The sequence below is a fragment of the Taudactylus pleione genome, unplaced genomic scaffold, assembly GCF_031769625.1.
Source record: "Taudactylus pleione unplaced genomic scaffold, aTauple2 ptg000037l, whole genome shotgun sequence".
Classification (NCBI taxonomy): Eukaryota; Metazoa; Chordata; class Amphibia; order Anura; family Myobatrachidae; genus Taudactylus; species Taudactylus pleione.
This window is the reverse complement of record NW_028284439.1, coordinates 9,039,588-9,062,159: the sequence shown is the minus strand read 5'-3', so window position 1 is coordinate 9,062,159 and position 22,572 is coordinate 9,039,588. Positions and strand designations below refer to the sequence as shown.

At 45.1% G+C, this 22,572-nt stretch overlaps 1 protein-coding gene across 1 annotated transcript in view; it reads left to right on the top strand.

The window, feature by feature from the left end:
* LRRC31 (leucine rich repeat containing 31) overlaps positions 1–22,572 on the top strand; it is a 34,827-nt gene that overhangs the window by 4,494 nt on the left and 7,761 nt on the right. The window contains exons 2-6 of the mRNA XM_088452377.1: positions 777–1,016; positions 6,705–6,842; positions 12,141–12,308; positions 16,270–16,437; positions 19,687–19,854. Of these exons, the coding sequence (XP_088308503.1) occupies positions 777–1,016; positions 6,705–6,842; positions 12,141–12,308; positions 16,270–16,437; positions 19,687–19,854 (882 nt within the window). The remainder of the gene's footprint in view (positions 1–776; positions 1,017–6,704; positions 6,843–12,140; positions 12,309–16,269; positions 16,438–19,686; positions 19,855–22,572) is intronic.

Genomic DNA, 22,572 nt, shown 5'->3' with positions numbered 1-22,572 from the left:
TGTCCCAGGTATGACTGTATTTTGAAATGTGTAAACAGAGCTGTGACTGAAGGTGCTTGGGAGGTGGCCAAATGATGGAGGAGGAGTTGGCCAGGGAGGAGATAGGGGCGGCCAGGAGATGCTGGGGAAAAAAGAAGAGAGGAAGCTACAAGTGAGAATGACTATAAACAGAAAATTGACAGGCCTGACCAGCGCCCACTGCCCTGCAATTCCCTGTGCATGGCACATGTCACATCACCCTAGTTACGACCCTGTATCAGGGTGTGCGGTGCACATGGGCCCCCGGGTCCAGGGGGGGGCCCGCACCGCACACCCTGCACCCATATTATTTAAAACTTACCTCTCCTAGGTCCTGCGCCGGGTGTCAGCGCTGTACAAAAAGCCGAGCAGTAGACTCCGGGCACACTTTAGTGCACAGAGTCTACTAATGCTCCGGTGGCCGGCCAGCCGCGTCAGTCGGCTGCTGCCCACTGGGAAGAGAGGAGGGAGCCCAGGACGGGGAATGCACATGGGTCCCCCTCCTCTCTAAAGACGCCCCTGCCCTGTATGTCTGTAATATTGCTGTCATAGCCACCTGTTCAGCAGCAATAGTATACAAATGTTGGTAAATTAGTGGGAATAATGCTGTTATTATTAAATGTAAATTGTTTCATAATTAAATGTCTCTGTTATTATTATTAAATGTAAATTGTTTCATAATTAAATGTCTCATTAATGTTAAATGTAGATGTTTGGCTACTAGCGAAATAATGATTTTCTTATTTACGTTCTGCAAGGGTCAGAGAAGAAGGAGGGCGAGGGACAGAAAAGATCTCCATTCGATATGATCTTCAGCCAGCTACAAAGAAAAAAGTCAGATAAAGGAAAGAATGACATATTCCAAGTGAAGAGATTTTTCAAGGGGTTCAATAAGGATGCAAGTGAGACAGCGAGTAAAAAGGATGAACAAGCACCTGACAAAAAGTCTACACTCGGTGACCATAATACGGAGAATGTGGACACCAGCCCTGCAACAGGTGAGAACATGTCATCATCTGGGGGATCCCATATTATTGCCGCAGAAACGGCAGTCACTGATAATGATATTTCTTCAGTGTATAGCAAATGCTTCCACTTGCCACAAGACTTTACTGTGTAGCATTTTGTTACTTCTATTTGCTATATTAATGACAGGGTCCTGATTAAAATACATATAATTGGAAGGTGTTATCACTTTTAATGGGTGTCTTATTCATTTATTACCCAGAGTCCTATAGACAAGTGGGGTCAGGAAGAACCACCAACACTTTTCAGTGCATGTGGTGGGGGTTATCGGTTATGCCATTTGTTTTGCCTCATCCCTCACTAGATGCATACTGTGCTGACCATGACCAGTATGGAGCTGTGTATTATTATCACAGGACACAATGTTGCTATTTTCCCCATTATAGTATTAAACGACTTACACTGTTTATTACAGTAATAGGGAAGGGGGCCCGGGCATCTGGAGCGTGTATGGCCAGGACTGGCCCAATATGTACGCTAGGTCCGTATGTGAGTAGAGCGCCAACCAGTGTAGAGCACCGTACAACAACAGCCATTATTTTGTCACAAAGTGACACATTTATTACTTATGTGGTTTTAGACTCCAATAATTGTAATTTGTTATCGCGACAATAAGAAATTATGTACTGTTGGGATGTATGAAAATACACACGCAGGGACAGGGAATCCGATGGAAGCCAATTCCTGCAATGTGTGACTAAACTAATCTCTAATACTTGTGGTATTTGAGCCGGCCATGCTCCTGCACATGTGCAGTCTGCTGACCGTGAATGTGCGAGCGGAGAGTGGTCATTTTTGCGGAGTGTAACTTCGCATTCCGGAGCTTGGTAAATTAGACATTAAGCAGCCCCTATAGAAACCTATGGGGCTGCTTTTGCAAATGAAAATAGGGGATTGCAGCAGATATCTCCAATATCTGCTGCTGTTAGGGCCGGATTAAGGCTTGCCCTGGGGCAACTAAGTTGTGCCTCACAGCACCTATGCCTTCCATTCACCCCCAAGCCACATGGCGCCTGTGCCTTCCACCATGCCCCCTCACCCCAAGCCACACAGTGCCTGTGCCTTCCATTTCCCCCCGCAGCCGCACTGCGCCTTCCATTTCCCCCCGCAGCCGCACTGCGCCTTCCATTTCCTCCGCAGCCGCATGGCGCCTGTGCTTTCCCTTTCCACCGCAGCCGCACGGCGCCTGTGCCTTCCATTTCCCCCGCGGCCACACAGCGTTGTGACTGAGGGGGTCATTCAGACGCGCTCGCAAGCGGGTCGATGTTGCCCCACTGCGCATGCGCACGACGGAGGGAGCTCCATCGTGCGCATGTGGGAGACCCGGATAGCGACGGGCTCTCCGTCGCTCCGGGTCTCGCACCAAAGGGGGCGTGCTGTCAATGTTGATTGACAGCACGCCCCCTTTGGTGGGCGTGCCGGGGGCGTTACTGCCAGACGGAGGCGTTCCCATGGGAACGCCTACCGTCTGAAGCCGGCCCCACTGACATCAGTAGTGATGTCAGTGGGAGTGATTTTGGCTCTGATAGAGCCAAAATCACTGCAGGGCTTGCGGCAGCGAGACCCTACCGCAGGGTCTCCGTCGCAAGCCCGATGGTCGCGATGGTCTTGACCATCGCGACCATAATCATGGACGCTCTCGCTGTAGCTGTGGGTGGTCACCCACAGCTATGCGAGCGTCCAAGAGGCCGCTCCATTTTCATGGAGGAGGGCCCTGAGTCAGAGCGTTCGGCTCTGAATCAGGCCCTAAGTCTGGTCCCGCACCTCCCACCAGCCTCTCTTACCTTAAGTGTCCCGGCTGGCAGAGCTGCTCCTGGGTTCCCTCCTCAGCGTCACGGACATGTGTCACATGGCGCTGATGAGGGGATTCGGGAGCCGGCCAGCTCAGAGTCTGTGCTGCATGCAGCCGCACTGACAGTGCAGCTGCATGCAATAGAACATCCGCGACTTCTGATCCGGGAACAGGTTCCGCTGGACACCTGTTCTCAACAGGGTCAGATCGACCCTGTGTGGGGGACCCTCTATATGTGGGGGCCCAGGGACGACCGCCCCTGTCGCCCTCACCTTAATCCGGCTCTGGCTGCTGTCCCCTGTAAATACATTCAGGTAGTACTTAATATTTGCGGAATATCCTGCAAATATGCTTTGATAAATAGGCCCCAAGTGAGAAATGAAAATGGGAGCATGCAGGGTGTAGGGAAAGCAATGAGCCCCTACTTTTGAAATTGTATTATCGCTATGTTGGCGCATGCCCTTCTCCTGGAGTGCTTCTCCTGCTTGCACAGAGATGCCCGGCCTGCAGTCTGCTGAGAGGTCACAATCTCATCTGTGACACATGGGCCCGGGCTCGTCATGCAGATCAAACCATGCGGGGTGTCCATGGCATCCCAGGGCCTGCGGGAGGACATCCGGAGTCCAGCACTCCATTCTATGCTCACTTTATGAACCACTGCACTGTGAAACACCACAGAGAATTGGGACTAATGGGAAGTTTAGAGTCTGCAAGCATTGAGATAATGGGAGAGGAGATTCCCGCAAAGAAGTGTGTTTACTCCTCTAATTTTAAAGTTTCCGAAACCCTGTTCATGACCTACGTTATGTGCTGGAGTAGAGCAAGGAGCTCAAAACCTACTTTATGTTATTTTGTAGCCCAAGATATGTTCTGGAGGAAGTGTATATAAATAGTCTATAATGAGATATGAGACGGCTTGGCACCCAATTCATTTTGTGATCTATTGTGTTGCACTACATCAAATTACAGCTGTATCAACACCCGGGTCTACTTAATGCCTTTGCTGTATAATCTGCATGAATGGGAATCCCTTGTACATTTAGGGCCTGATTCAGCAAGGAACGCAGTTGCTAATACGCACGCAAATCTGTCAATTAATTAGCATTGCATATGCATCACAGTGTGCGTGAGCAAACTATCAATTGCGATGGGAACTGCGTTTGCAGAGATTACGCAGACCCAGAGCAGAGTGATTGACAAGAAGTGCCGTTTGTGGGTGGTGACGGGAGGGATGGTCGGGCGAATGCAGGCATGCCAGTGCGTTTCAACGCTGTTACATGGGTGTACATAATTAGCCACTGCGATACCAGATGCCGCCTGAGGTCTTATAGCGTGCGCAGAAGTTAGGAATTCCTGAGTGAGGTCTGACCTGCATTAACTGTGCGTATGGGTCCGATGTTACTCGATGTTACTGATTGTTTTGCTATGTTGCCCAAGTATACGGATGTGAGTAAGGGGAAGTGGGCGTCCTTATGTCAGGCTCCGTTCGCAATGTGAATGAACACATATAAATATCACCGCTGATATTAGCAACTGTGGTGCGTGCGTATAAGCAGAATTGCGTTCCTTGCTGAATCAGGCCCTTAGTGCCCTCACCCATGAACTAGTCTGGGCAGAGGAAAGGGATGGAGGAGAGTTGTATTACCTATACAGGCACCTCACAACATGTGCACAGTGGCAGGGTTACTCTAGTGAAAAATCAAGATTGCGCTTTGTACTGCAGCAATTTCTAAACTCTTATATATCTGGTGGTATTTCAGCGGGCTTGCCATTAATAAATCTGTCAGTTTTGGTGAACCACCCTTTAGTAAAGCCACCCCTTGTTCCAATTTGGTGTTGTGTTGTAGCAGGGCTGGAAAAAAAAATGTCTTATTTTTTTAAACCCGTTTTATTTACATGAATGATTTAATGGGAAAAAGTGTAATCTTGCATATTATATTAATACTGTGAAACATTGCTATGATTAGAAACCTTGATCAACCATGTTTTAATGCTTTCTAGCCAGGGTTAGAAAAAAAATTTTTTTTTGTTTATTTATTTAATTTTTTTTTAAACCTGAAGAATGTAGGTCATAAACCATACCTGATATATATATATATATATATATATATATATATATATATATATATATATATATAGATATATATTTTTTTTTTATAAAACCTTGAAAATAGACTTTCAATGAACAAACTGTAAATATAATAATAATGAATTTGATATGCGACACTTGTATATGTCTGCAACTGAGACTGGAAATGAAGCACAATCGAACTTGGCTGCTGCATCATAGCACTTCGTATACAGATTCAGACTCAGTGAAATGCAGATATACAAGTGTTGCATATCAAATTGATCAGCGCAGTCCCCTGGTGCGTCTTATTCACATCAAAGTGCAACTAAGATACATTTTTGGGCAAAAAAGACACTCTGCACTAGCTGAGTTGCACAGGGCCTGGCGCACCGAGAGGGGCTGTTTGGCATGATTGCAGCAATAGTGTATGAGGACACATCTGTAGCAGACATATTAGCACTTTACAGGGACTTGTTCATCATTCACATCATAGGGTCTATTCATTAAGAACATGAACTGGCTACCGAAAAATCGATGCGATATATAGTGATGTTTTTTAGCCATTCATACAGACCTACCTGTCTGACGTCTTTGGGCGGTGTCCGGCCCCTCTGCGATCCCAGACGCAGTGAGAATACAGACCTATCGAGAGCCCGATATATCCTGTGTTCTTACTGCTCATGTGCCAGCGTCCCAGAGCAGCAGGTCAAGTCAGACCTGCTGCAATGGACACTGGGAAAAGGGGGCGGAGCCAGTGCCAGGCAGACAGCAGGGAAGTCTGTAACTTCCCTGCTCTGTTCAGCTTGCGGTACTTATTTGCCATCCTCAGATAGCGAATCTGTACCACAGGAGAGGAATGGATAGCTGAGCTTTCTGCTCCTTTATGAATAGCACTCACCATGCAAAAGTATGGTGATGCGGTGCCGCTAGAGTAATACACTTATACACGGTAACATGCTCTATGAATTACACTAAGCAGAGAAGAGCCCTGATTTCAGCTAAACAGGGCTCTTCTCTGCTTCATGAATACACCCCCATTTCACTTATCTAAAAGGAACTATGGCCCTGATTCAGAGCCGCTCGTAAGCGGCCGCTCGTTCGTTCTGACCGATGTTCGCACATCTGCGCATGCGTACGGATTTTAATACGCATGCGCGAACCAGTCAGTGCGGCCGAAAATCGTTTGTTCGCTATATAGCGAATGCCTGTTATTTTGAGTGACAGAAGGAGGCGTATGTGGGTGGTAACAGGGGAAGGTGCTTGAAAACGGGGAGTGGAAATCCGAATGCAGGCGTGCTTAAAGGTCAAAACGGGCGTTTTAAGGGAGTGCATAATTAATACAGCAGCGTCATTGACCACGTCACTTGTTTTTTTTACTCAGAACTGCTCGCAAAATAGCGGTTGAAAAAACCAGCCACAAGAACAGCAAGCAGTTCATACGCTGTTCAATGTACTCAATTAATCTAATAAATAGCGGACATGACGTATGGTGCGAGCGGCAAGGGGGCGTATTTTTCAAAATTACAACCGCAAGTTTTGCTCGCTCGTTCAGACTTAGAGGCGTGAACAGACCGCAATTAACGAACGGTTCATTTGAATAGCCACCCCTTGTTTTAGAACGAACGACCGCAAATAGCAAGCGGCTCTGAATGAGGGCCAATATTTAAAAAAAAATACATCATACACAAAACAATACTGAAAATATGTAATAAGTGATCATTTCTATGTGATCTGTGGTTATACTGCTGTTTGTCCTATTCAATAATACCATAAAATACTGTATTGTTCAATGCACAGGAGAGGATGAGCTGGATTCCGAAACAGCTGGATGGTGGAAGGTGACACAGTTTATGGAAAAGTTTGGGAAGAAAGCAGAGTTTCATTACATAAACCTGAACAACTGCAGTCTGACAGCTGGTGATCTAAAAGAGCTCGGTAGGTAGAACACTTGCAGCAATAGTCATAGCCGGCCCTATCCAGATTAGTGCTCTAGGCAAGATTTTGGGTGGTGCCCCCCTCCCCATGGGATCCTGAAAAGGGGTGTGGCCTCACAGAAGGGTCTCTCACCCAGAAAAAAAAAAGACTATCCCACCATAGCATAGTATCAGCACCCACCACCCCTATCTCAGCTGAGCACCCCTCTCCCAGCAGTTAGCTCCACAGCACCCCAGTCCTCTCCTAGTTTCAAATTTACTTTACTTGAGCGAAGCCTGCAGAGCTGTCCGACTCAGGGTACAGCAAGTCGTGGGCGGCGGACCCACTTTTCCCGTCTCAGGATGGCTGGCCGCAACTGTGTGTGATGATTGTTGGAAACGGAGCCCAGATCCACAAGGTGTGACTCACTACTCCACGACCATTACTTAAAGTCCTGAATGAGCCTCTGCCCATGCGCAGAAGCTCATTCTGATTGTGTGACGCATCCGAGCTGGCCTGGCGCTAACCACTAGCTGCGTCAAGGTGCTTCACCCGTGCAAACTGCCGCAGGCTGTTCTGCTACTGCCCGCTCACTGTTTGCTAATGCCAGAGCTGTCAGCTGAGCTCCAATCGTGGACGCTGCGCATTGGCCGTAGCAGCTGCCAGAGTCTCTGCCCAGCCGTCAGCAGGTACCTCGGCCGTGCCTGCACCAAACCTCTACCGGCCCCAGGCGGGCTTGGATGCCCCTAGGCATTTGCTTAGTTTGTCTATGCCTAGGGCTGGCTCTGGCAAGAGTAAACACTGATGTTTAGTTGACTGCAGATGCTATAAGCACTACAACTGTAATTCTTGTTTGTTGGCAGCCCTACTCCACCCAACAGCATATGGTACTCGTATTCAAACCGAGAAAGACTTTTGTACATGTGGCACATGTAATAAAGACATTTAAATGTTTAATTGTTAGAGGTGTTAGCACCTCTAACACTGTCACATTGTAGTCTATGGGCTACCAGGGCCGGCAACAGAAATCATGGGGCCCGGTACACCCATTTTTTTTAGCAGCCCGCCATCCCCGGGTCCCTGGCAGGTACAGGCCAGTCGCTTGAGAGTCTGCCTTAACTATATCTGGTTTCTCTGGGGAACCTCTGAGCCCCCACCGTGTCCATCCATGCCCTCAGTGTCCCTCCATGCCCCACACTTACCTTATTCTATGTCTGCCTGCCTGGGTGTCTTTTCTTTGGGTCAGCGCCACTCCTCAGCCCGCCATGTGCCGGATCCTTTCTTGCCTCGTGGTGCTCGCTTGACTCCGCCGGCTACTTGATTCTCAACAGACTTAACCCAAGCATCATGGGGGTTGGTATTAGGGGAGGGAGGGAAAGGGAGAGAATATATATATATATATATAAAAACATATAAGCTCCCCATCCCACACTGTGCCTTCCATATCCCACTGTGCTCCCCTCATCTATCATTATACTCTCTCATACCTCATCCCACAATGTGCTCTCCTATCCCCCATTGTGTTCCCCCATCCCGCACTGTGCTCTTTCTTTTCCCATCCCTCACTGTGCCCTCCCACCCCCCACCCCACACTATGCTCTCCAATCCCCCACACTGCTCTCCCATCCCCCACACTGCTCTCCCATCCAACACTGTCTTCTCCTATCCCCATCCCACACTGTGCTCTCCCATCCCACACTGTCCTCTCCTATCCCCATCCCACACTGCCCTCATCCACCACTGTGCTCCCCCCTCCCCCCCAGGCTGCACTTATCTACACGGCAGTAGTCTGCTGGAGCTTCCTAACTGTTGGGCAACTTCTGCAGAGACTGTTCAACTTCCTGACTGCAGCGCTGCTGGGTGGGACTGGAGAGGCAGAGCACTGGGGTGGGGTCGGGGCTGCCTGATGACTTCTCAGCCAGTGATTCGAAGAGACAGTTCAGCTTACATCAGACTCCTCAGAACACTGGCTGAGAGATCGAGGAGTCATCAGGCAGTAGCCCCACCACCACCACAGTTCTGAGCTTCTCCAAGCCCCGGCGGCCAGCACCAGTAGTGAGTGACACAGACCGGCAGTTAATTTCTACTGATTGGCTGACAGATGGCACCCTGGCCCAGCCCGCCCCCTAACTAGCTGCTGCAGTGATTAGCAGGGGCCCCCTACATGCCTGCACCCTGCTGATCACTGCAGCAGCAGCATGGGCAGTGGTTACACTCCGGGGCCCCCTAGGACCTCGGGGCCTGGTACAGTTGTACCCCTAGACCCCTCCCTGTCGCCGGCCCAGTGCGCTACACATTGCTACATTTTCCAAATAACAATACCCGCATGCTCGTGCCACCTGTGGATCCGGCATCACATTACTTTTTACACATTGCAAGGACAGGTGTTTGTCCTATTAGGCTTATGCAAAAATCACTAAGGGCCTTATTCCAATTTTAAGATAATGCAACTGCATCTGTATACTATTATGAATCGCAGTTGTTAAAATATGCTAATGGTTCCAAGGCATAGCCAAGCATAGGGAACACCCACTGCTGCCTTCATATATCCGCCCGATGACGTGCAACAGCGTAAACATCGGTACCATCAATGCACATTGGGCAGTCACGCAGCATGTAAGTCAAGTCTGACCAGCCGCAGACACTGCAGCTCTTCTGACACTCAGAGAGCTCTCATACTCTGAAAGCGATCGCAATGGCTAATTTATACACGCCATGAAATGGCGTTTAAGCGGTCAGACACGTTTGCGTTTTCCTAACCACCCCCTGTACCTCTGCCAAACACCGACTTCCAGTCGCTGACTTTGCGAGTGATTCATATGTACAAGAGTAACTGCGCGTACGCAGTGCGACATTCGCACATGTGTAATAGCAAACAATTGCTCGTTCTGCAAAAATATTGGCATTGTGTCCATCTCTGAATCAGGCCCCAAGTCTTCAACCTCTTAATTGGCACAGTCTGACCGCAGCCATAAGTGCTTTCACCATCCTGGTCGCATACCATGCCACTGTGCCTTTCTCCTCCATTGCCCGGCATTTTAAAAGGAAACCAGTTGTGTACATGTGTTAAATTCACATCCAAGATTGCCATGTGATCAGCATTGTGAAGTGCATGCGCCGAATGCAAATGTGCGAAACGGGAACTGCAGCTCCCCTTTGAGCACTATTATGCTGATCTCTGCAAGCCACCACTGAGACATGCTCCGCTGCTCTCTGCATGGGAGAGAGGGGGATGGGTAACGCCACTGATAGTATCTAATGCTACTTGGGGAAGGTAATGGGGATCTATTGTCACTTTGTCACTGAGAGATATATTGTCACGGGTTTGATTAAACTGTGAAGTGATTGAGAGGTTTAAATTATGAATTTAGACTTAAATCATTATTAAATATGAATTAGTCATGTTGGTCATTATTGATTTAGACCAGGGGTTCTCAAACTTTTTTGCTCTGGGACCCCGTCTAACAATAAAAATTATTACAGGACCACAGCAAGTTACTGCAGAATGACTGCCGCACATGAGTGGTCAGCAGACCGCTCATGCACAGTAACACTATGGAGACACAAAACTGAAGTGAGGTATCCACTAATGCAGGGTCAGAACTATGGGAGACAATGGAGGCGCCTCCTCTACTGCCCACAATATAGTCACCCCACTTAAGGCTATTCTATATTAGTGTTTTTGTGCATATGTGATAGATAGATAGATATGCACCACATTTATTTTCCCTTTTGTTTTAGGGGGGCACCAAATTATAACTTGCCTCCGGGCATTTGGTATGAACTTACGCCACTGCGCTAATGCGATCATTTCATTTAGACCTTGTAGGGACGAGCTCCTTTTGAAGCCCCTTTCCCTGCAAGGTGAGGCAGAGAGTGATTGGGGAGACACTGGGTGACTGGGGAGGCAAAGGGTCACGTAGGAGGCAGTGGATAACAGGGAGAAGCTGTGGGTGATGGTGGCAGAGGGTGGCATGAAAAGCCAGAGGATGACTGGGGAGGCAATAGGTGACATAGGAGGCAGTGAGTAATAGGGAGAAGCAGAGGCAGTGGATGTCGGGTGACGGAGATGCAGTGGGTGGCAGGTAGAGCAAAGGATGGCAGTGGGTGAGGGGGAGGCAATTGGTGGCAGCGAGAAGCAGTGGGTGACTGAGGGAGGAAGTGGGTGAAAGAGAGAGGCAGTGGGTGGCAAGGAGCAGCAAAGGGTGTCAGGGAAGAGAGTGGGTGACTGGGGAGGCAAAGGGTGACATAGGAGGCAGTGGGTAACAGGGAGAATGAGTGGCTCACATGGGGAGGCAGACGGTGACAGGGAGAGACAGTGGGTGGCAGGGGGTGACTGGATGACAGGGAGAGACAGAGGGTGATAGGGGGGAGGCAAATCATGGCATGGAAAGGCAGAGAGTGACTGGGGAGGCAATAGGTGACATAGGAGGCAGTGAGTAATAGGGAGAAGCAGTTAGTGACAGGGGGAGGCAGAGGGTGTCGGTGGGTGACAGAGAGGCAGTGGGTGGCAGGGAGAAGCAGAGGATGGCAGTGGGTGACAGGAGGCGGCAGTCGGTGGCAAGGAGCAGCAACGAGTGGCAGGTAAGACAGTGGGTGACTGGGGAGGTAGTGGGAGGTTAAGGGTGACATAGGACACAGTGGGTAAGAGGGAGAACCAGTGGGTGACAGGGAGAGGCAGAGAGTGACACGGGGAGGTAGTAGGTAAGAAAGACAGAGTGTGCAGTGCGTTTCAAGGGGGAGGCAGTGGATGACAGGGGGGAGGTAATGGGTTTTTAATAAATTTGTTTTTTTCCCGTCTGTGCTCAGCACTCCCCTCATTCCTCCTCCTGCTGAAGTTTCTTCTCCCTATACAGCAATCAACACACATTCTGTGTCCTCCCACCCTGGCAGCAATGGTCCCCCAGGCTGCACTTACTTAACAACATCTGCACAGACTGCAGAGAGAGTCTGGCAGCTGGCTCCTCTGAGTCTGTCTGCTGCTGAGGCTTGCTGCCTGTGTGTAAGTTTCTGCTGCTGGGCAGGAGGACAAGAGAAGCTGAGCACTGGGGTGGGACGGGGCTGCCTGATGACTCCTCGGATCTCTCAGCCAGTGATCCGAGGAGTCTGAAATAACAGACAGTTCAACTGGTTTCACTTTCCTCAGAGTCGTCATTAACCTCACCCCATGTGAGTCGCGACCCCAAGCTGAGATGGACGCGACCCACTTTGGGGTCACGACCCACAGTTTGAGAATTGCTGATTTAGACCATAGACAGATGTGTCACTTTTTTATAATACTATTTCTTTATATCTGTGTGTTTTCTCGTCTACGTGCAGGTTCATTGATGTCTTTTCTACCGGATATTGAAGAAATTGATCTTTCTTGGAATGATGCGCTTGGTGGGTCTCTTATGTTGATGACCCCGAACCTCTGTCTTGTCAGTAGATTAAGAATACTAGGTTTAAGTAACTGTGGCCTCACTGGTGATGATGCTGGTGCATTAGGTAAGTTTATTTCAATGACTACGTGCAGTTATGTCAAATGCAGCCAGTGATGTAAAGGACCTCAATAATTACAGCCTATCACCTTGAAATGGAAATAATTTACCTCCTAATATAATTATATGTATTAATTTGTATACAGTTGGGTGAACATTTCTTATAATACACATGATATTTGGAGTTATCTTTGCCCTTCACTATTTCTAGACTGCAAGCTCTTGCAAACAGGGGCTTCAATGTTTTACTAGTCTGCATAGAGTTACATAGCTAGTAAGGTTGACATTAAAAAAGCTCCTCCAACAATCCTGGGCATTTACTGTAAGTGGTGTATGCCACTTGGTGCGGCACTGCAACATCACTGCCCTACTGCTTCTCCTTCAGTACACCCTGCTCCACCTTCTTTGAGTAGTCCAAGGGTGTAATTGGAATCAGTGGCATCAAGTGGCCGCTGACAGACAAACTGACAGACAAACTTACAGGAGACAGGCAGATAGAGGCAGCGCTGGCCAAACAGATGGGCAGTCGTTGAAGAGGACTTCTTTAGTGGTGAAGGTAATTTACAACTAAAGAGGAAAAGAGTTGTCTCTTCGTAGCGCACAAAAATAATAAATTATAACTTTTATTAATCCCTTTTAAAATGGGTACATTTAACTATAGTGCCAGTAAAATATTGTTAAAAACATAAGACAATAGAGAAGTGTGAATAAAATAAGAATTGGTGATTTTTCTTCAATTGAAACAAAATGTGTGTTAGTGCTGTAGTATTAATCGAATCACACGTGTTGCCAATAATAGTTTATATTGAGTATCACAAAATACTGATATGTGTTACCCTCTCTCTGTAAGAACTATTAGGATCTTTTATTTGTTTTATAGCTCTTATCTAAACCCTCTAAGGCAAGCTATAGTAATTATAGCTAAATTTTATATTGTCCAGATAGGTTACTTTAATTATTATGTGTACTAAACTCCAACAGAGTAATGGCTTTTTTAGATGTTGTTTGGCAAACTCTAATTTGGTCTTCCTGTTTTTGAGGCTCGCCAATGGTTTACATCTTGTGGTGAACCCTCTATATTCACTCTTGTGAAGTCTTCTCTTGATTGTTGACTTTGACACATATACACCTACCTCCTGGAGAGTGTTCTTTATGTGGCCAACTGTTGTGAAGGGGTTTTTCTTCACCAGGGAAATAATTCTTCTGTCATCCACCACAGTTGTTTTCCGTGGTCTTCCGGGTCTTTTGGTGTTGCTGAGCTCTCCGGTGCGTTCTTTCTGTTTAAGAATGTTCCAAACAGTTGATTTGGCCACACCTAATGTTTTTGCTATCTCTCTGATGGGTTTGTTTTGATTTTTCAGCCTAATGATGGCTTGCTTCACTGATAGTGACAGCTCTTTGGATCTCATATTGAGAGTCGACAGCAACTGATTCCAAATGCAAATGTCCCACCTAGAATCAACTCCAGACCTTTTACCTGCTTAATTAATAATGAAATAACGAGGGAATAGCCCACACCTGTCCATGAAATAGCTTTTGATTTGACAGTCCCATTACTTTTGGCCCCTTAAAAAGTGGGAGGCACATATAGAAACCGTTGTAATTCCTACACCGTTCACCTGATTTGGATGTAATTACCCTCAAATGAAATCTGAAAGTCTGCAGTTACAGCACATCTTGTTTGTTTCATTTCAAAGCCATTATGGTGGTGAATAGAGGCCAAAATATGAAAATTCTGTCAATGTCTCAATATTTATGCACCTGACTGTATATACATATATAAAATTATTATTGTCCAATTTGAGAACTGAGCCGCTTTTCATACATACTAGCGCAGATTGTTTATACACCTCTTTGGGTAAGCTAATGAGGAAGGCACTGGGCGTAATTAAACCAGACACAGCTATTGGAGTGCCAGCTCTTTGCAAAAAAAAAAAAAAAAAAAAATATATATATATATATAAAAAAATGTACGTTCTCCACTGTTACGCATTGCCTGTAAGGTAATATTAATAACAACATAAGCCACAATTATGTACATTAGTGTAGCAGACCAGATATATTCACCATATACATATTTAGGCAGATAAGAAATATACTTACAGATAGGGGGAGGAGTTTTTGTTATATATAATTATTGCTGTATTTCCCAAGCACATACAGTATATTGACACTGAAGGTGTGGGAGAGGCATAATTTTCTTTGCTGCATACATATTCACTATTATCCAACTTCCTCCCTAAAAACAAATATGTATCTGGATTATTCTGAGTTGTATTCTTAGATGTCCATTTACTTTGGCTTGATAGTTATATAAATGGAAGACAGCCAGGCTGAAGCACATTACATACCACTGTCACTGACATATCTATAATTGGTGCAGAGTGTGAGGTGCACACGGGCCCACACTGCACCTATTTCTGCAATACTTACCTCTCTGAAGTCCCACATTAGCGGCAGCAGCGCTGCAAAAATCACTGGGAAAATGGTGCGGCTTGCCCAATAATGAGATATGTCGGTACCTCCAGGTACAACATTTTCCTCAAACAAAAGACCTTCTTTCTGTAGGGACATACAGCCTGATGCCTTTTGAGCTATTGGTGTTATCCCCGACTTCTCCATCTCCATGTTTTATCCACCATATATAAACTCTTAATTGAAAAACGTTTTTCCTTGTTAGCAGTGGTTGCTCCAGAGGTGGGGCTACAGTACAGTCCAAAATTCAAATAGGGGAGCCACACCAACTGCCAGTGAGTCCTGGTTGGCAGGGCAGTTGGTGTGGCTCCCCTATTTGAATTTTGGACTAAAGCCGCATACACACTAGACGATTTTTATGGACGATAACGATATTGTTCATTGATGCGCGCTCCTGCGGGTCGTTAGCGATGTCATCCGTACATGCAGGCCAATCTGACAATATTGTCAAGAATTACCTGTTCAGAGATGTGACAGGATGACTTCACTAAAATATATCTTTAAAGATATCTATCAGTGTGTGCACCCAATATTGTTTGTCCTGCACTACAGAAAGTTCAAGGGAAATCTTTCACCAATATCGTTCATACAGCACATCGTCCCGTGTGTATGCACCTTAAGCTGTATCCCACCTCTGGAGACGCCACTGCTTTGTACCAAAATTTACTGAAAAATGAGAGGGAGATCTCGGCATGGATATCAGTTATACCCAACATACTAACTATTGAGACTCCTCTTAAGGTATTTCTCGATGGTATTGGTGTCTGTCCATTTTGCCTAAAATGTATCTGGAAGTGTCTGTGAATTACTGGTGATGTGGGGGGGAACTCCCCTTCACATATGGTGGTCAAGTCTGGTCTTGATGGTATTCTGGGATGGGGTAATTTCAGTCGCGTGTAAAATGTTAGGCTCTTATGTCCCAGATGGGCCTGAATTTTGGCTTTTGAACCTACTTACCTTGCCTTGAGCTATGTACAAAAAAATAATCACTTTTGAAATATCTCAACAGTGCAGCTAAGGCCGTAATCTCCGTGCATTGGAGGTCTATCTCCCCTTGATTCTTGTTGATTGGTTTCAGAGGATAGAATGTATAGGTCAATGGACCATATTATCAGGTCTTCTCCTGATAAGTTTAAGATCTATTAGATGAAATAGTTTAGCTGGTTAGAATTTTGTGAATCCGTTAGGTATAATTCCCTTACAGGCACATCATATAAAAGATGGTTATTTGGATAACAATACATTTTACTTTGATAATGGAAATGTATTAACATATTATATAACAATCAGTACCAGGACTATTTTTACTCTTATTTATGCATGCCGGCCAATTTTCCAAATAATGTATACTGAATTGATGAATTCACTACATTCCTATTATTTTTAAGTTATATTTGAAATCAGTTCTTAACAATTACTTCAATATCTGCTGTAGATTATGGGGGTTTTATGATTCCTAATGATTTATTTCATTATTATTCTATTCTTTACAGGAGAATCACTGCAGTACATTCCTAATCTGCAAGTACTGGATTTATCATGGAACAGTGATCTGGGAGGAGCCCTGTCCACTCTTACTCAGCACTTGTCAGACAAATCTGAATTAAAGACATTGAATTTAACAGATTGTAACCTTCGAGCAAAAGATGGGGACTCACTAGGTAACGCCATTTATTTCTAAATACAGCACCGTAAACCAATTATAAACCATATTTTAGTATTACTTTTTACATTAACCAGTAATTTGATTGAATTGTAGATAGACAGCAATAAATTAATCAAAACTAAGGTAATTAGTAATCAGACATTTAATAATGTTGTAGATCTAAATAATAGATACATATTTTAGTGAGAGTTTAAATTATATGTATGAACTTAAGGTCTGATTCAGAGTTGTACGTTGTTAGCGGCGCTCCTTTGTCTTTGATAGCAGCAGTGATGCTAACATATGCTAATGCTGCAGGATTCATCTTATGTAAATAGACTCGTCCTGCCGGCTTCTGTGATGCACAGTTGTGTTGGAGGACGAATCATCGGGTCATCTGTGTAAACCTAAGCTTACTCAGAATGGTCGCCGGAACTCCTCTGCAGGGACCAGGGAAGACGCAGACCCTGGCCTCGGCGTGCCCAAAAAATGGGGCCGACGCACCCCCAGTTTCTGGGATGCAGGCTGTCTCTGCCCCATCTGCAAAGGGTCTGTTAATCAGGCCACGGCTTCTTCTACACTGCGACCAGAGTCGCAGCTGCATCGCAGCACATGTGCACTGTAGCTCCAGGGCATGCCCAGTCAACCGAGCATCAAATATGTACTCAAACTATTGGGTTTGCGTATATCTCTGAATCAGGCCTTTAATCTCTATAGAAGTGTGTTTTACAGCACATTTCACCAGCATCAGTGTGACAGGAGTCTGAAATCATTAATCTGTGATGTTGAAGGACCCTGTCCGTTTTACTATCTAACGCTCATGGGTATATTTACTGAAGATTGGTTTTTCAAAGCCGCTGATTCTTGGCAGCTTTGAGGGCTGGATGTAAAATAGCAATAGTAATACACACATCATCATGTATTACTATTGCTCTTTTAATTCCAGCCCGAAAGCTGGCTTTGAAAAACCAATCTTTAGTAATAACAACCTATCTACTTGCATGCCTCCAGTTCCATACTGACATAATGATACTGCCCATCTAACAGGAAGCCCTGTTCTCACATGTGCAGAAGATGATGGTTGCTATTTAGTGTGCTCTGACTCCATTCAAAGACACCTAAAAACAGGCTAAAAACTCCTTCTGTAAATTAGTTTAGCCATTGGCAATTACTAATCGAGCATGGCATGATAGTGGGTGCCGGACGGATGGGACATTCCATATACGAAGTTGTGCGGACATTTATCATTCCACGATCTACAGCAGGGATGGGGAACCTCAGGCCCGGGGGCCGTATAAGGCCCCCAGTATCATTTGGTCTGGCTCTCTGAGCCTTTTTTCTGCTAGCCTCATCTGGATATAATGGCAGCACCCTGCGACCAAAATCTATGCAGCAGTGCCGTCTGGAGCATCTTTAGGACGCTTCAGACAGTCACACCGCTGCCCTTACAGCTCCCCAGAGCATCCTCAGGATGCTCCAGGCATTGTTGTAATCACCGGCGATTGTGGGCCTGCCCCGTGTGACATCACACGGAGGGAGCATGGCCTGCACCAGGCCCGCAAATAATGTTATATATATCAAAATGGCCCTCGGCAGAAAAAAAAGTTTCCCCACCTCTGATCTACAGTGTCACGCGTGTACCGGAAATACCTCATGGAAGGTATTACTACACACAGTTGGCAGCACAGTTGCTGACTACGGGTGCTTAATGATAGTAGCCAGCGGTGTCTGGCAAGAATTGTCTGTGGTAACAGACAAGTGACACTGGCTCAAATCACATCCACATTCAATGCAGGAGGTACCAGACGCATATTCAGCAGGTCAGTGCAGCGTTCTTTAGCTTCCATGAGATATGAGAGCAGAAGACGCACCAGAGTGCCCATGTTAACACTAAGACACCAGACACAGCGCCTCGCCTGGGCTCCTGACATCGCTAATTGCACCCTGGAGGACTGGCAACATGTGGCGTGGTCCGATAAGTCATGGATCCAGTTGTTTTAGGCTGATGGTAGTGTTCAAGTGTACTGCAGACCCCATTTGTCAACAGTGCAGACTGGTCGTGGTTGCATAATAATGCGGGGTGTGTTTGCATGGCATGGGTTATGTCTGGTGGTCTGCCTGAACACATTCTTGACTGGTAACCGCTGCTTTGCTTTACTTTGCTTGATGACCATTTGCAGTCCTTCATGAACTTCATGTACCTCAACAACGATGGAATATTCCAGAAAGATAATGCACAGTGTCATTGGTCTTAAGTTGTCCAGAATGGGTCTGAGGTCCATTCTGGAGACTACAGTCAAATGGTGTGGCCACCATGTTTGTCCGATATTGACCCAATCGAGCACTAATGGGACCTGGTGGAGCGGTCCATTCGCACCCATGATCCTCCCCCTACAAATATCAGGGAGCTGTGAGAAGCTATCCAGATGGCATGGGTCAACATATCTCCTGAGCTCTTCCATCCACTTGTGGAATCATTGCCACGTTGAGTTGGTAGAGGGGATCCTACATGATACTAGTCATCTATCCCATGTTTCTTAGCACTTCAGTGTAATACAGTACCTTGCAAGATGCAGGCATGGTCAAGACTCTGGCAAGTATGACCGTTTTTTTTTGTTGTTGTTTTTTTTTAAAGCAACAATATACAGGTTGAGTCTCCCATATCCAAAAACCTTGGGACCAGGGGTATTTTGGGTAACGGAATATTCCGTATTTTGGAATAATTGCATACCATAATGAAATATCTTGGCAATGGGACCCAAATATACACACACAAAGCATTTATGCTTTATATACATCTTATACACACAGCCTGCAGGTCATTTTATACAATATTTTCAATAATTTTGTGGCTTAAACAAAGTTTGTGTACATACATGAAATTCATTTATGTTTCATATACACCCTATACACGCAGCATGAAGGTAATTTTATACAATATTTTTTAATAATTTGCGCCTTAGACAAAGTTTGTGTACATTGTACCATCAAAAATCGAAGGTTTCATTATCTCAGTCATGCCAAAATTATTCCGTATTTCGGAATATTTGGATATGGGAGACTCAACCTGTAACCTAAAAGGTAAAACCAGGTTGGGTTTGCCATTTAAATTTATTGGCACTTTTTAAGTGCAGAGTTGCCGGATTCTCGCTGATGTCTCTCACCATCTATTACATTCGCCCCACAATGTATGTTGAATATTTAATGTACTTTAGTGTAATCAATACTGCATTATTTTGAGTAACTTACTTTATATCTTTTTAAGCATCTGCTGTTAGCAAAATGCCAAGATTGGAAGTGTTGGACCTTTCCGAGAACAAAGCACTTGGAAGTGCATTCAAGAATATCACCGACAAACTCAAACACTGCACTTGTTTGTCTGTGTTAAAACTCCGTGCCACTGGCTTACGTGAGGACAGCATCCAGTACTTGAGTTAGTAGTTACATTTCTTACCTTTTTTTTTCTATTTGGTTTGTATTACGCAAACAAACAAAAAAACATTATTTAAAGCATAATTTAATGTAAAAGCTGGTAGCAGAATGTATTTATATTGGCCTTGGCTTAAGCAGGGACACTTCAGAACACAGATGAGCCCAAAATTTTCAGCAAAACATGAGGAATAATTTACAATGCACTTAGGAGGCCATTGCTGTAATTCTTATGTCTGATGACTCTCACTCTTATAGTATTCTATAGCATACTTGTCAACTCTCCTTGATTGTCAGGGAAACTCCCTGAAATAGTAGCAATCTCCCTGTCTGCCTGAAGAGTCTATCAATCTCCCTGATTGCATGTTACCCCCATTATGAAGTGGTTATATAAAAAAAAAACAGAGATATATACATTCAAATAGGATCATTAGTATAATTTCTCTGCATTGGTTATAAGGCACAATGATCCCTATGGCTACATGCATTTTTCTGAAAAGTATCAGTGTGTTTTCTTCAACAAGTAGATCTTACTGTTTTGGGGCTCATTTACATTTGGACGTAGATGGTGATCCCTAGCACTTGCATACATACAAAGATCTATTCAGAGCTCAGGTAGGATACATCATGCCATGATCACAGGAGTTTCCTACATAAAACAGATTATTTTAGCCTAGTAATGTCCAGATCTTATTTGTCTTAACACCTCAGTGTTGGAACATGTACTTACAAATACACTGGCTTAAACTGCGTTAGACAGAATTTGCATCTAAACCGCAAATCATTCTTGCCAACTCTCCCTGATTATTAGAGAGACTACCTTAAATAGTAGTAATCTCCCTGACCCCCATTATGGAGCTGTTATATATATATCTATAAAAGAAAAAAATCAAATGGGATCATTAGTATAATTTCCCTGCATTGGTTATAAGGCACAATGATCCCTATGGCGGCTACATGCATTTTCTGATAAGTATCTGTGTGTTTTCTTCAACAAATAGATCTTACTGTTTTGGGCTGCTCATTTACATTTGGATGTAAGACAATTTTATAGGTGTTGCTTTCAAAATCTCCCTGAAATGCTTTTTCGAAAAAAGGCAAGTATGCCGCAAATGCAAAATACACCTTGTAAAAAGGTGCATTTTGTTTAGGTTGCCAACCAGACAATATACGTAAGGTTAGTAGCATGTACTTCCTTTACTTCTGAGCCAGGGTTACAGCAGGTGGTGTGGTTTCTCAATTGTAGAAGTAAATGGTAAAATTACAGTACAAACTTTTATATACAATACAGGAGAAATATTGTCATGTTACATAACTATTCATTTTCACAGTGTTATTAATAACTAATAAAGTTGCATTCACCATGTACAGTGGCTTTACTGGGGTTGGTAACACCCAATGCAGCCAATAGTTCTCCTCCGGTGCATGTAACCAAAAATGGGACATGGTCTCACTGACATAGTGGAGTGGCCTCGGGGCACACCCGTTTCACCATCTGGGGGCGTGTTCATCACTCCCACCGATGCCGGGCTGCCACCAGAGACTCTCCCCACACTACCGGCTCCTCCTCAGTGTCTGGGAGCGGGGCGCTGCACTCTAACATCACAGTGCAGCACCAGATCACTGAGGAGGAGTTAGCATGTTGACACCCGCTGCGGTCCACACCCCTCTAGTGACTCCACTCTAAAATGAAATAGACCTAGATACAAAGACAAAATTCAAAATTAAAGTTTTTAATATGTTCAAAAGAATAGTTACAACTGATTCCCTTTTAAAAGATGAAATGGACATATACTTTATTGCTGCAGATGGATTGCCAATATCAGCGTAATAATAGGTCACAGCACCAATATTACAATAGTATTTGCATAAATGTAAGGGAATCAGACACATTAAGCCAATCATAAGTGGCTGCAGATTATCATTCACAAAACATTCCTCAGTAGGCATGGCTATGGATGCGCATATGCAGTAATAAAAAGAGAAAAGTATGGGGGGGAAATGACGTAAAACTCTTCATAAGCCCCACAGTATTTAATATCTGATAGATGTCATAGTCTAAAATAATGGTATACTTCACGGGTCAAACTGTGTATTTAATGTGTTTAAAACAAGCTTTTGAAAGTGCATTTTTTATTTAATTTTATCCCTTTTATACAGAATAGTGCCTCTCCTAGTCATCCTCCAGTAAGTGTGATATTAGCACTATATGACCCTCTGTTTAAGAGGTGGCATCTGCTAATAGCTGCTTATATGCATGTATACCAAAATAAATACATACATACACCCCAAGCAATGATCCAGCTGGACAAACTCATTTGCATATCTATGACAAACAGTTTAAAAATGACCTGCTATAGATTACCTGCAACCTGTCCAACTTGTTCTACATGTGTGCTAAATCAAACGGATAATTGCTGAAAACACCTACATCAGTTATGCTGGACATCAGGTGCGTTTCTAGAGAGGAGGAGCCCCATGTGCAGTCTCTGGCACGGGCCACCTCCTCTCCGTCCAGTGGCTGGCTGCGCAATGAGTGGTGTGCAGCCAGCGCCGCACTTATAGACTCTGGGCACTAGAGTGCCCAGAGTCGATTGCGCATGCACAGGTCACCAGGAAAATGGCCGCGGTGGCAATTTTTCCTGTACTGCGCAAACGACGAGAAAATGGCAGCGGCGGACATTTTCCAGCCGTTTTTACAGGCGCAGACACCGGAGAGGGT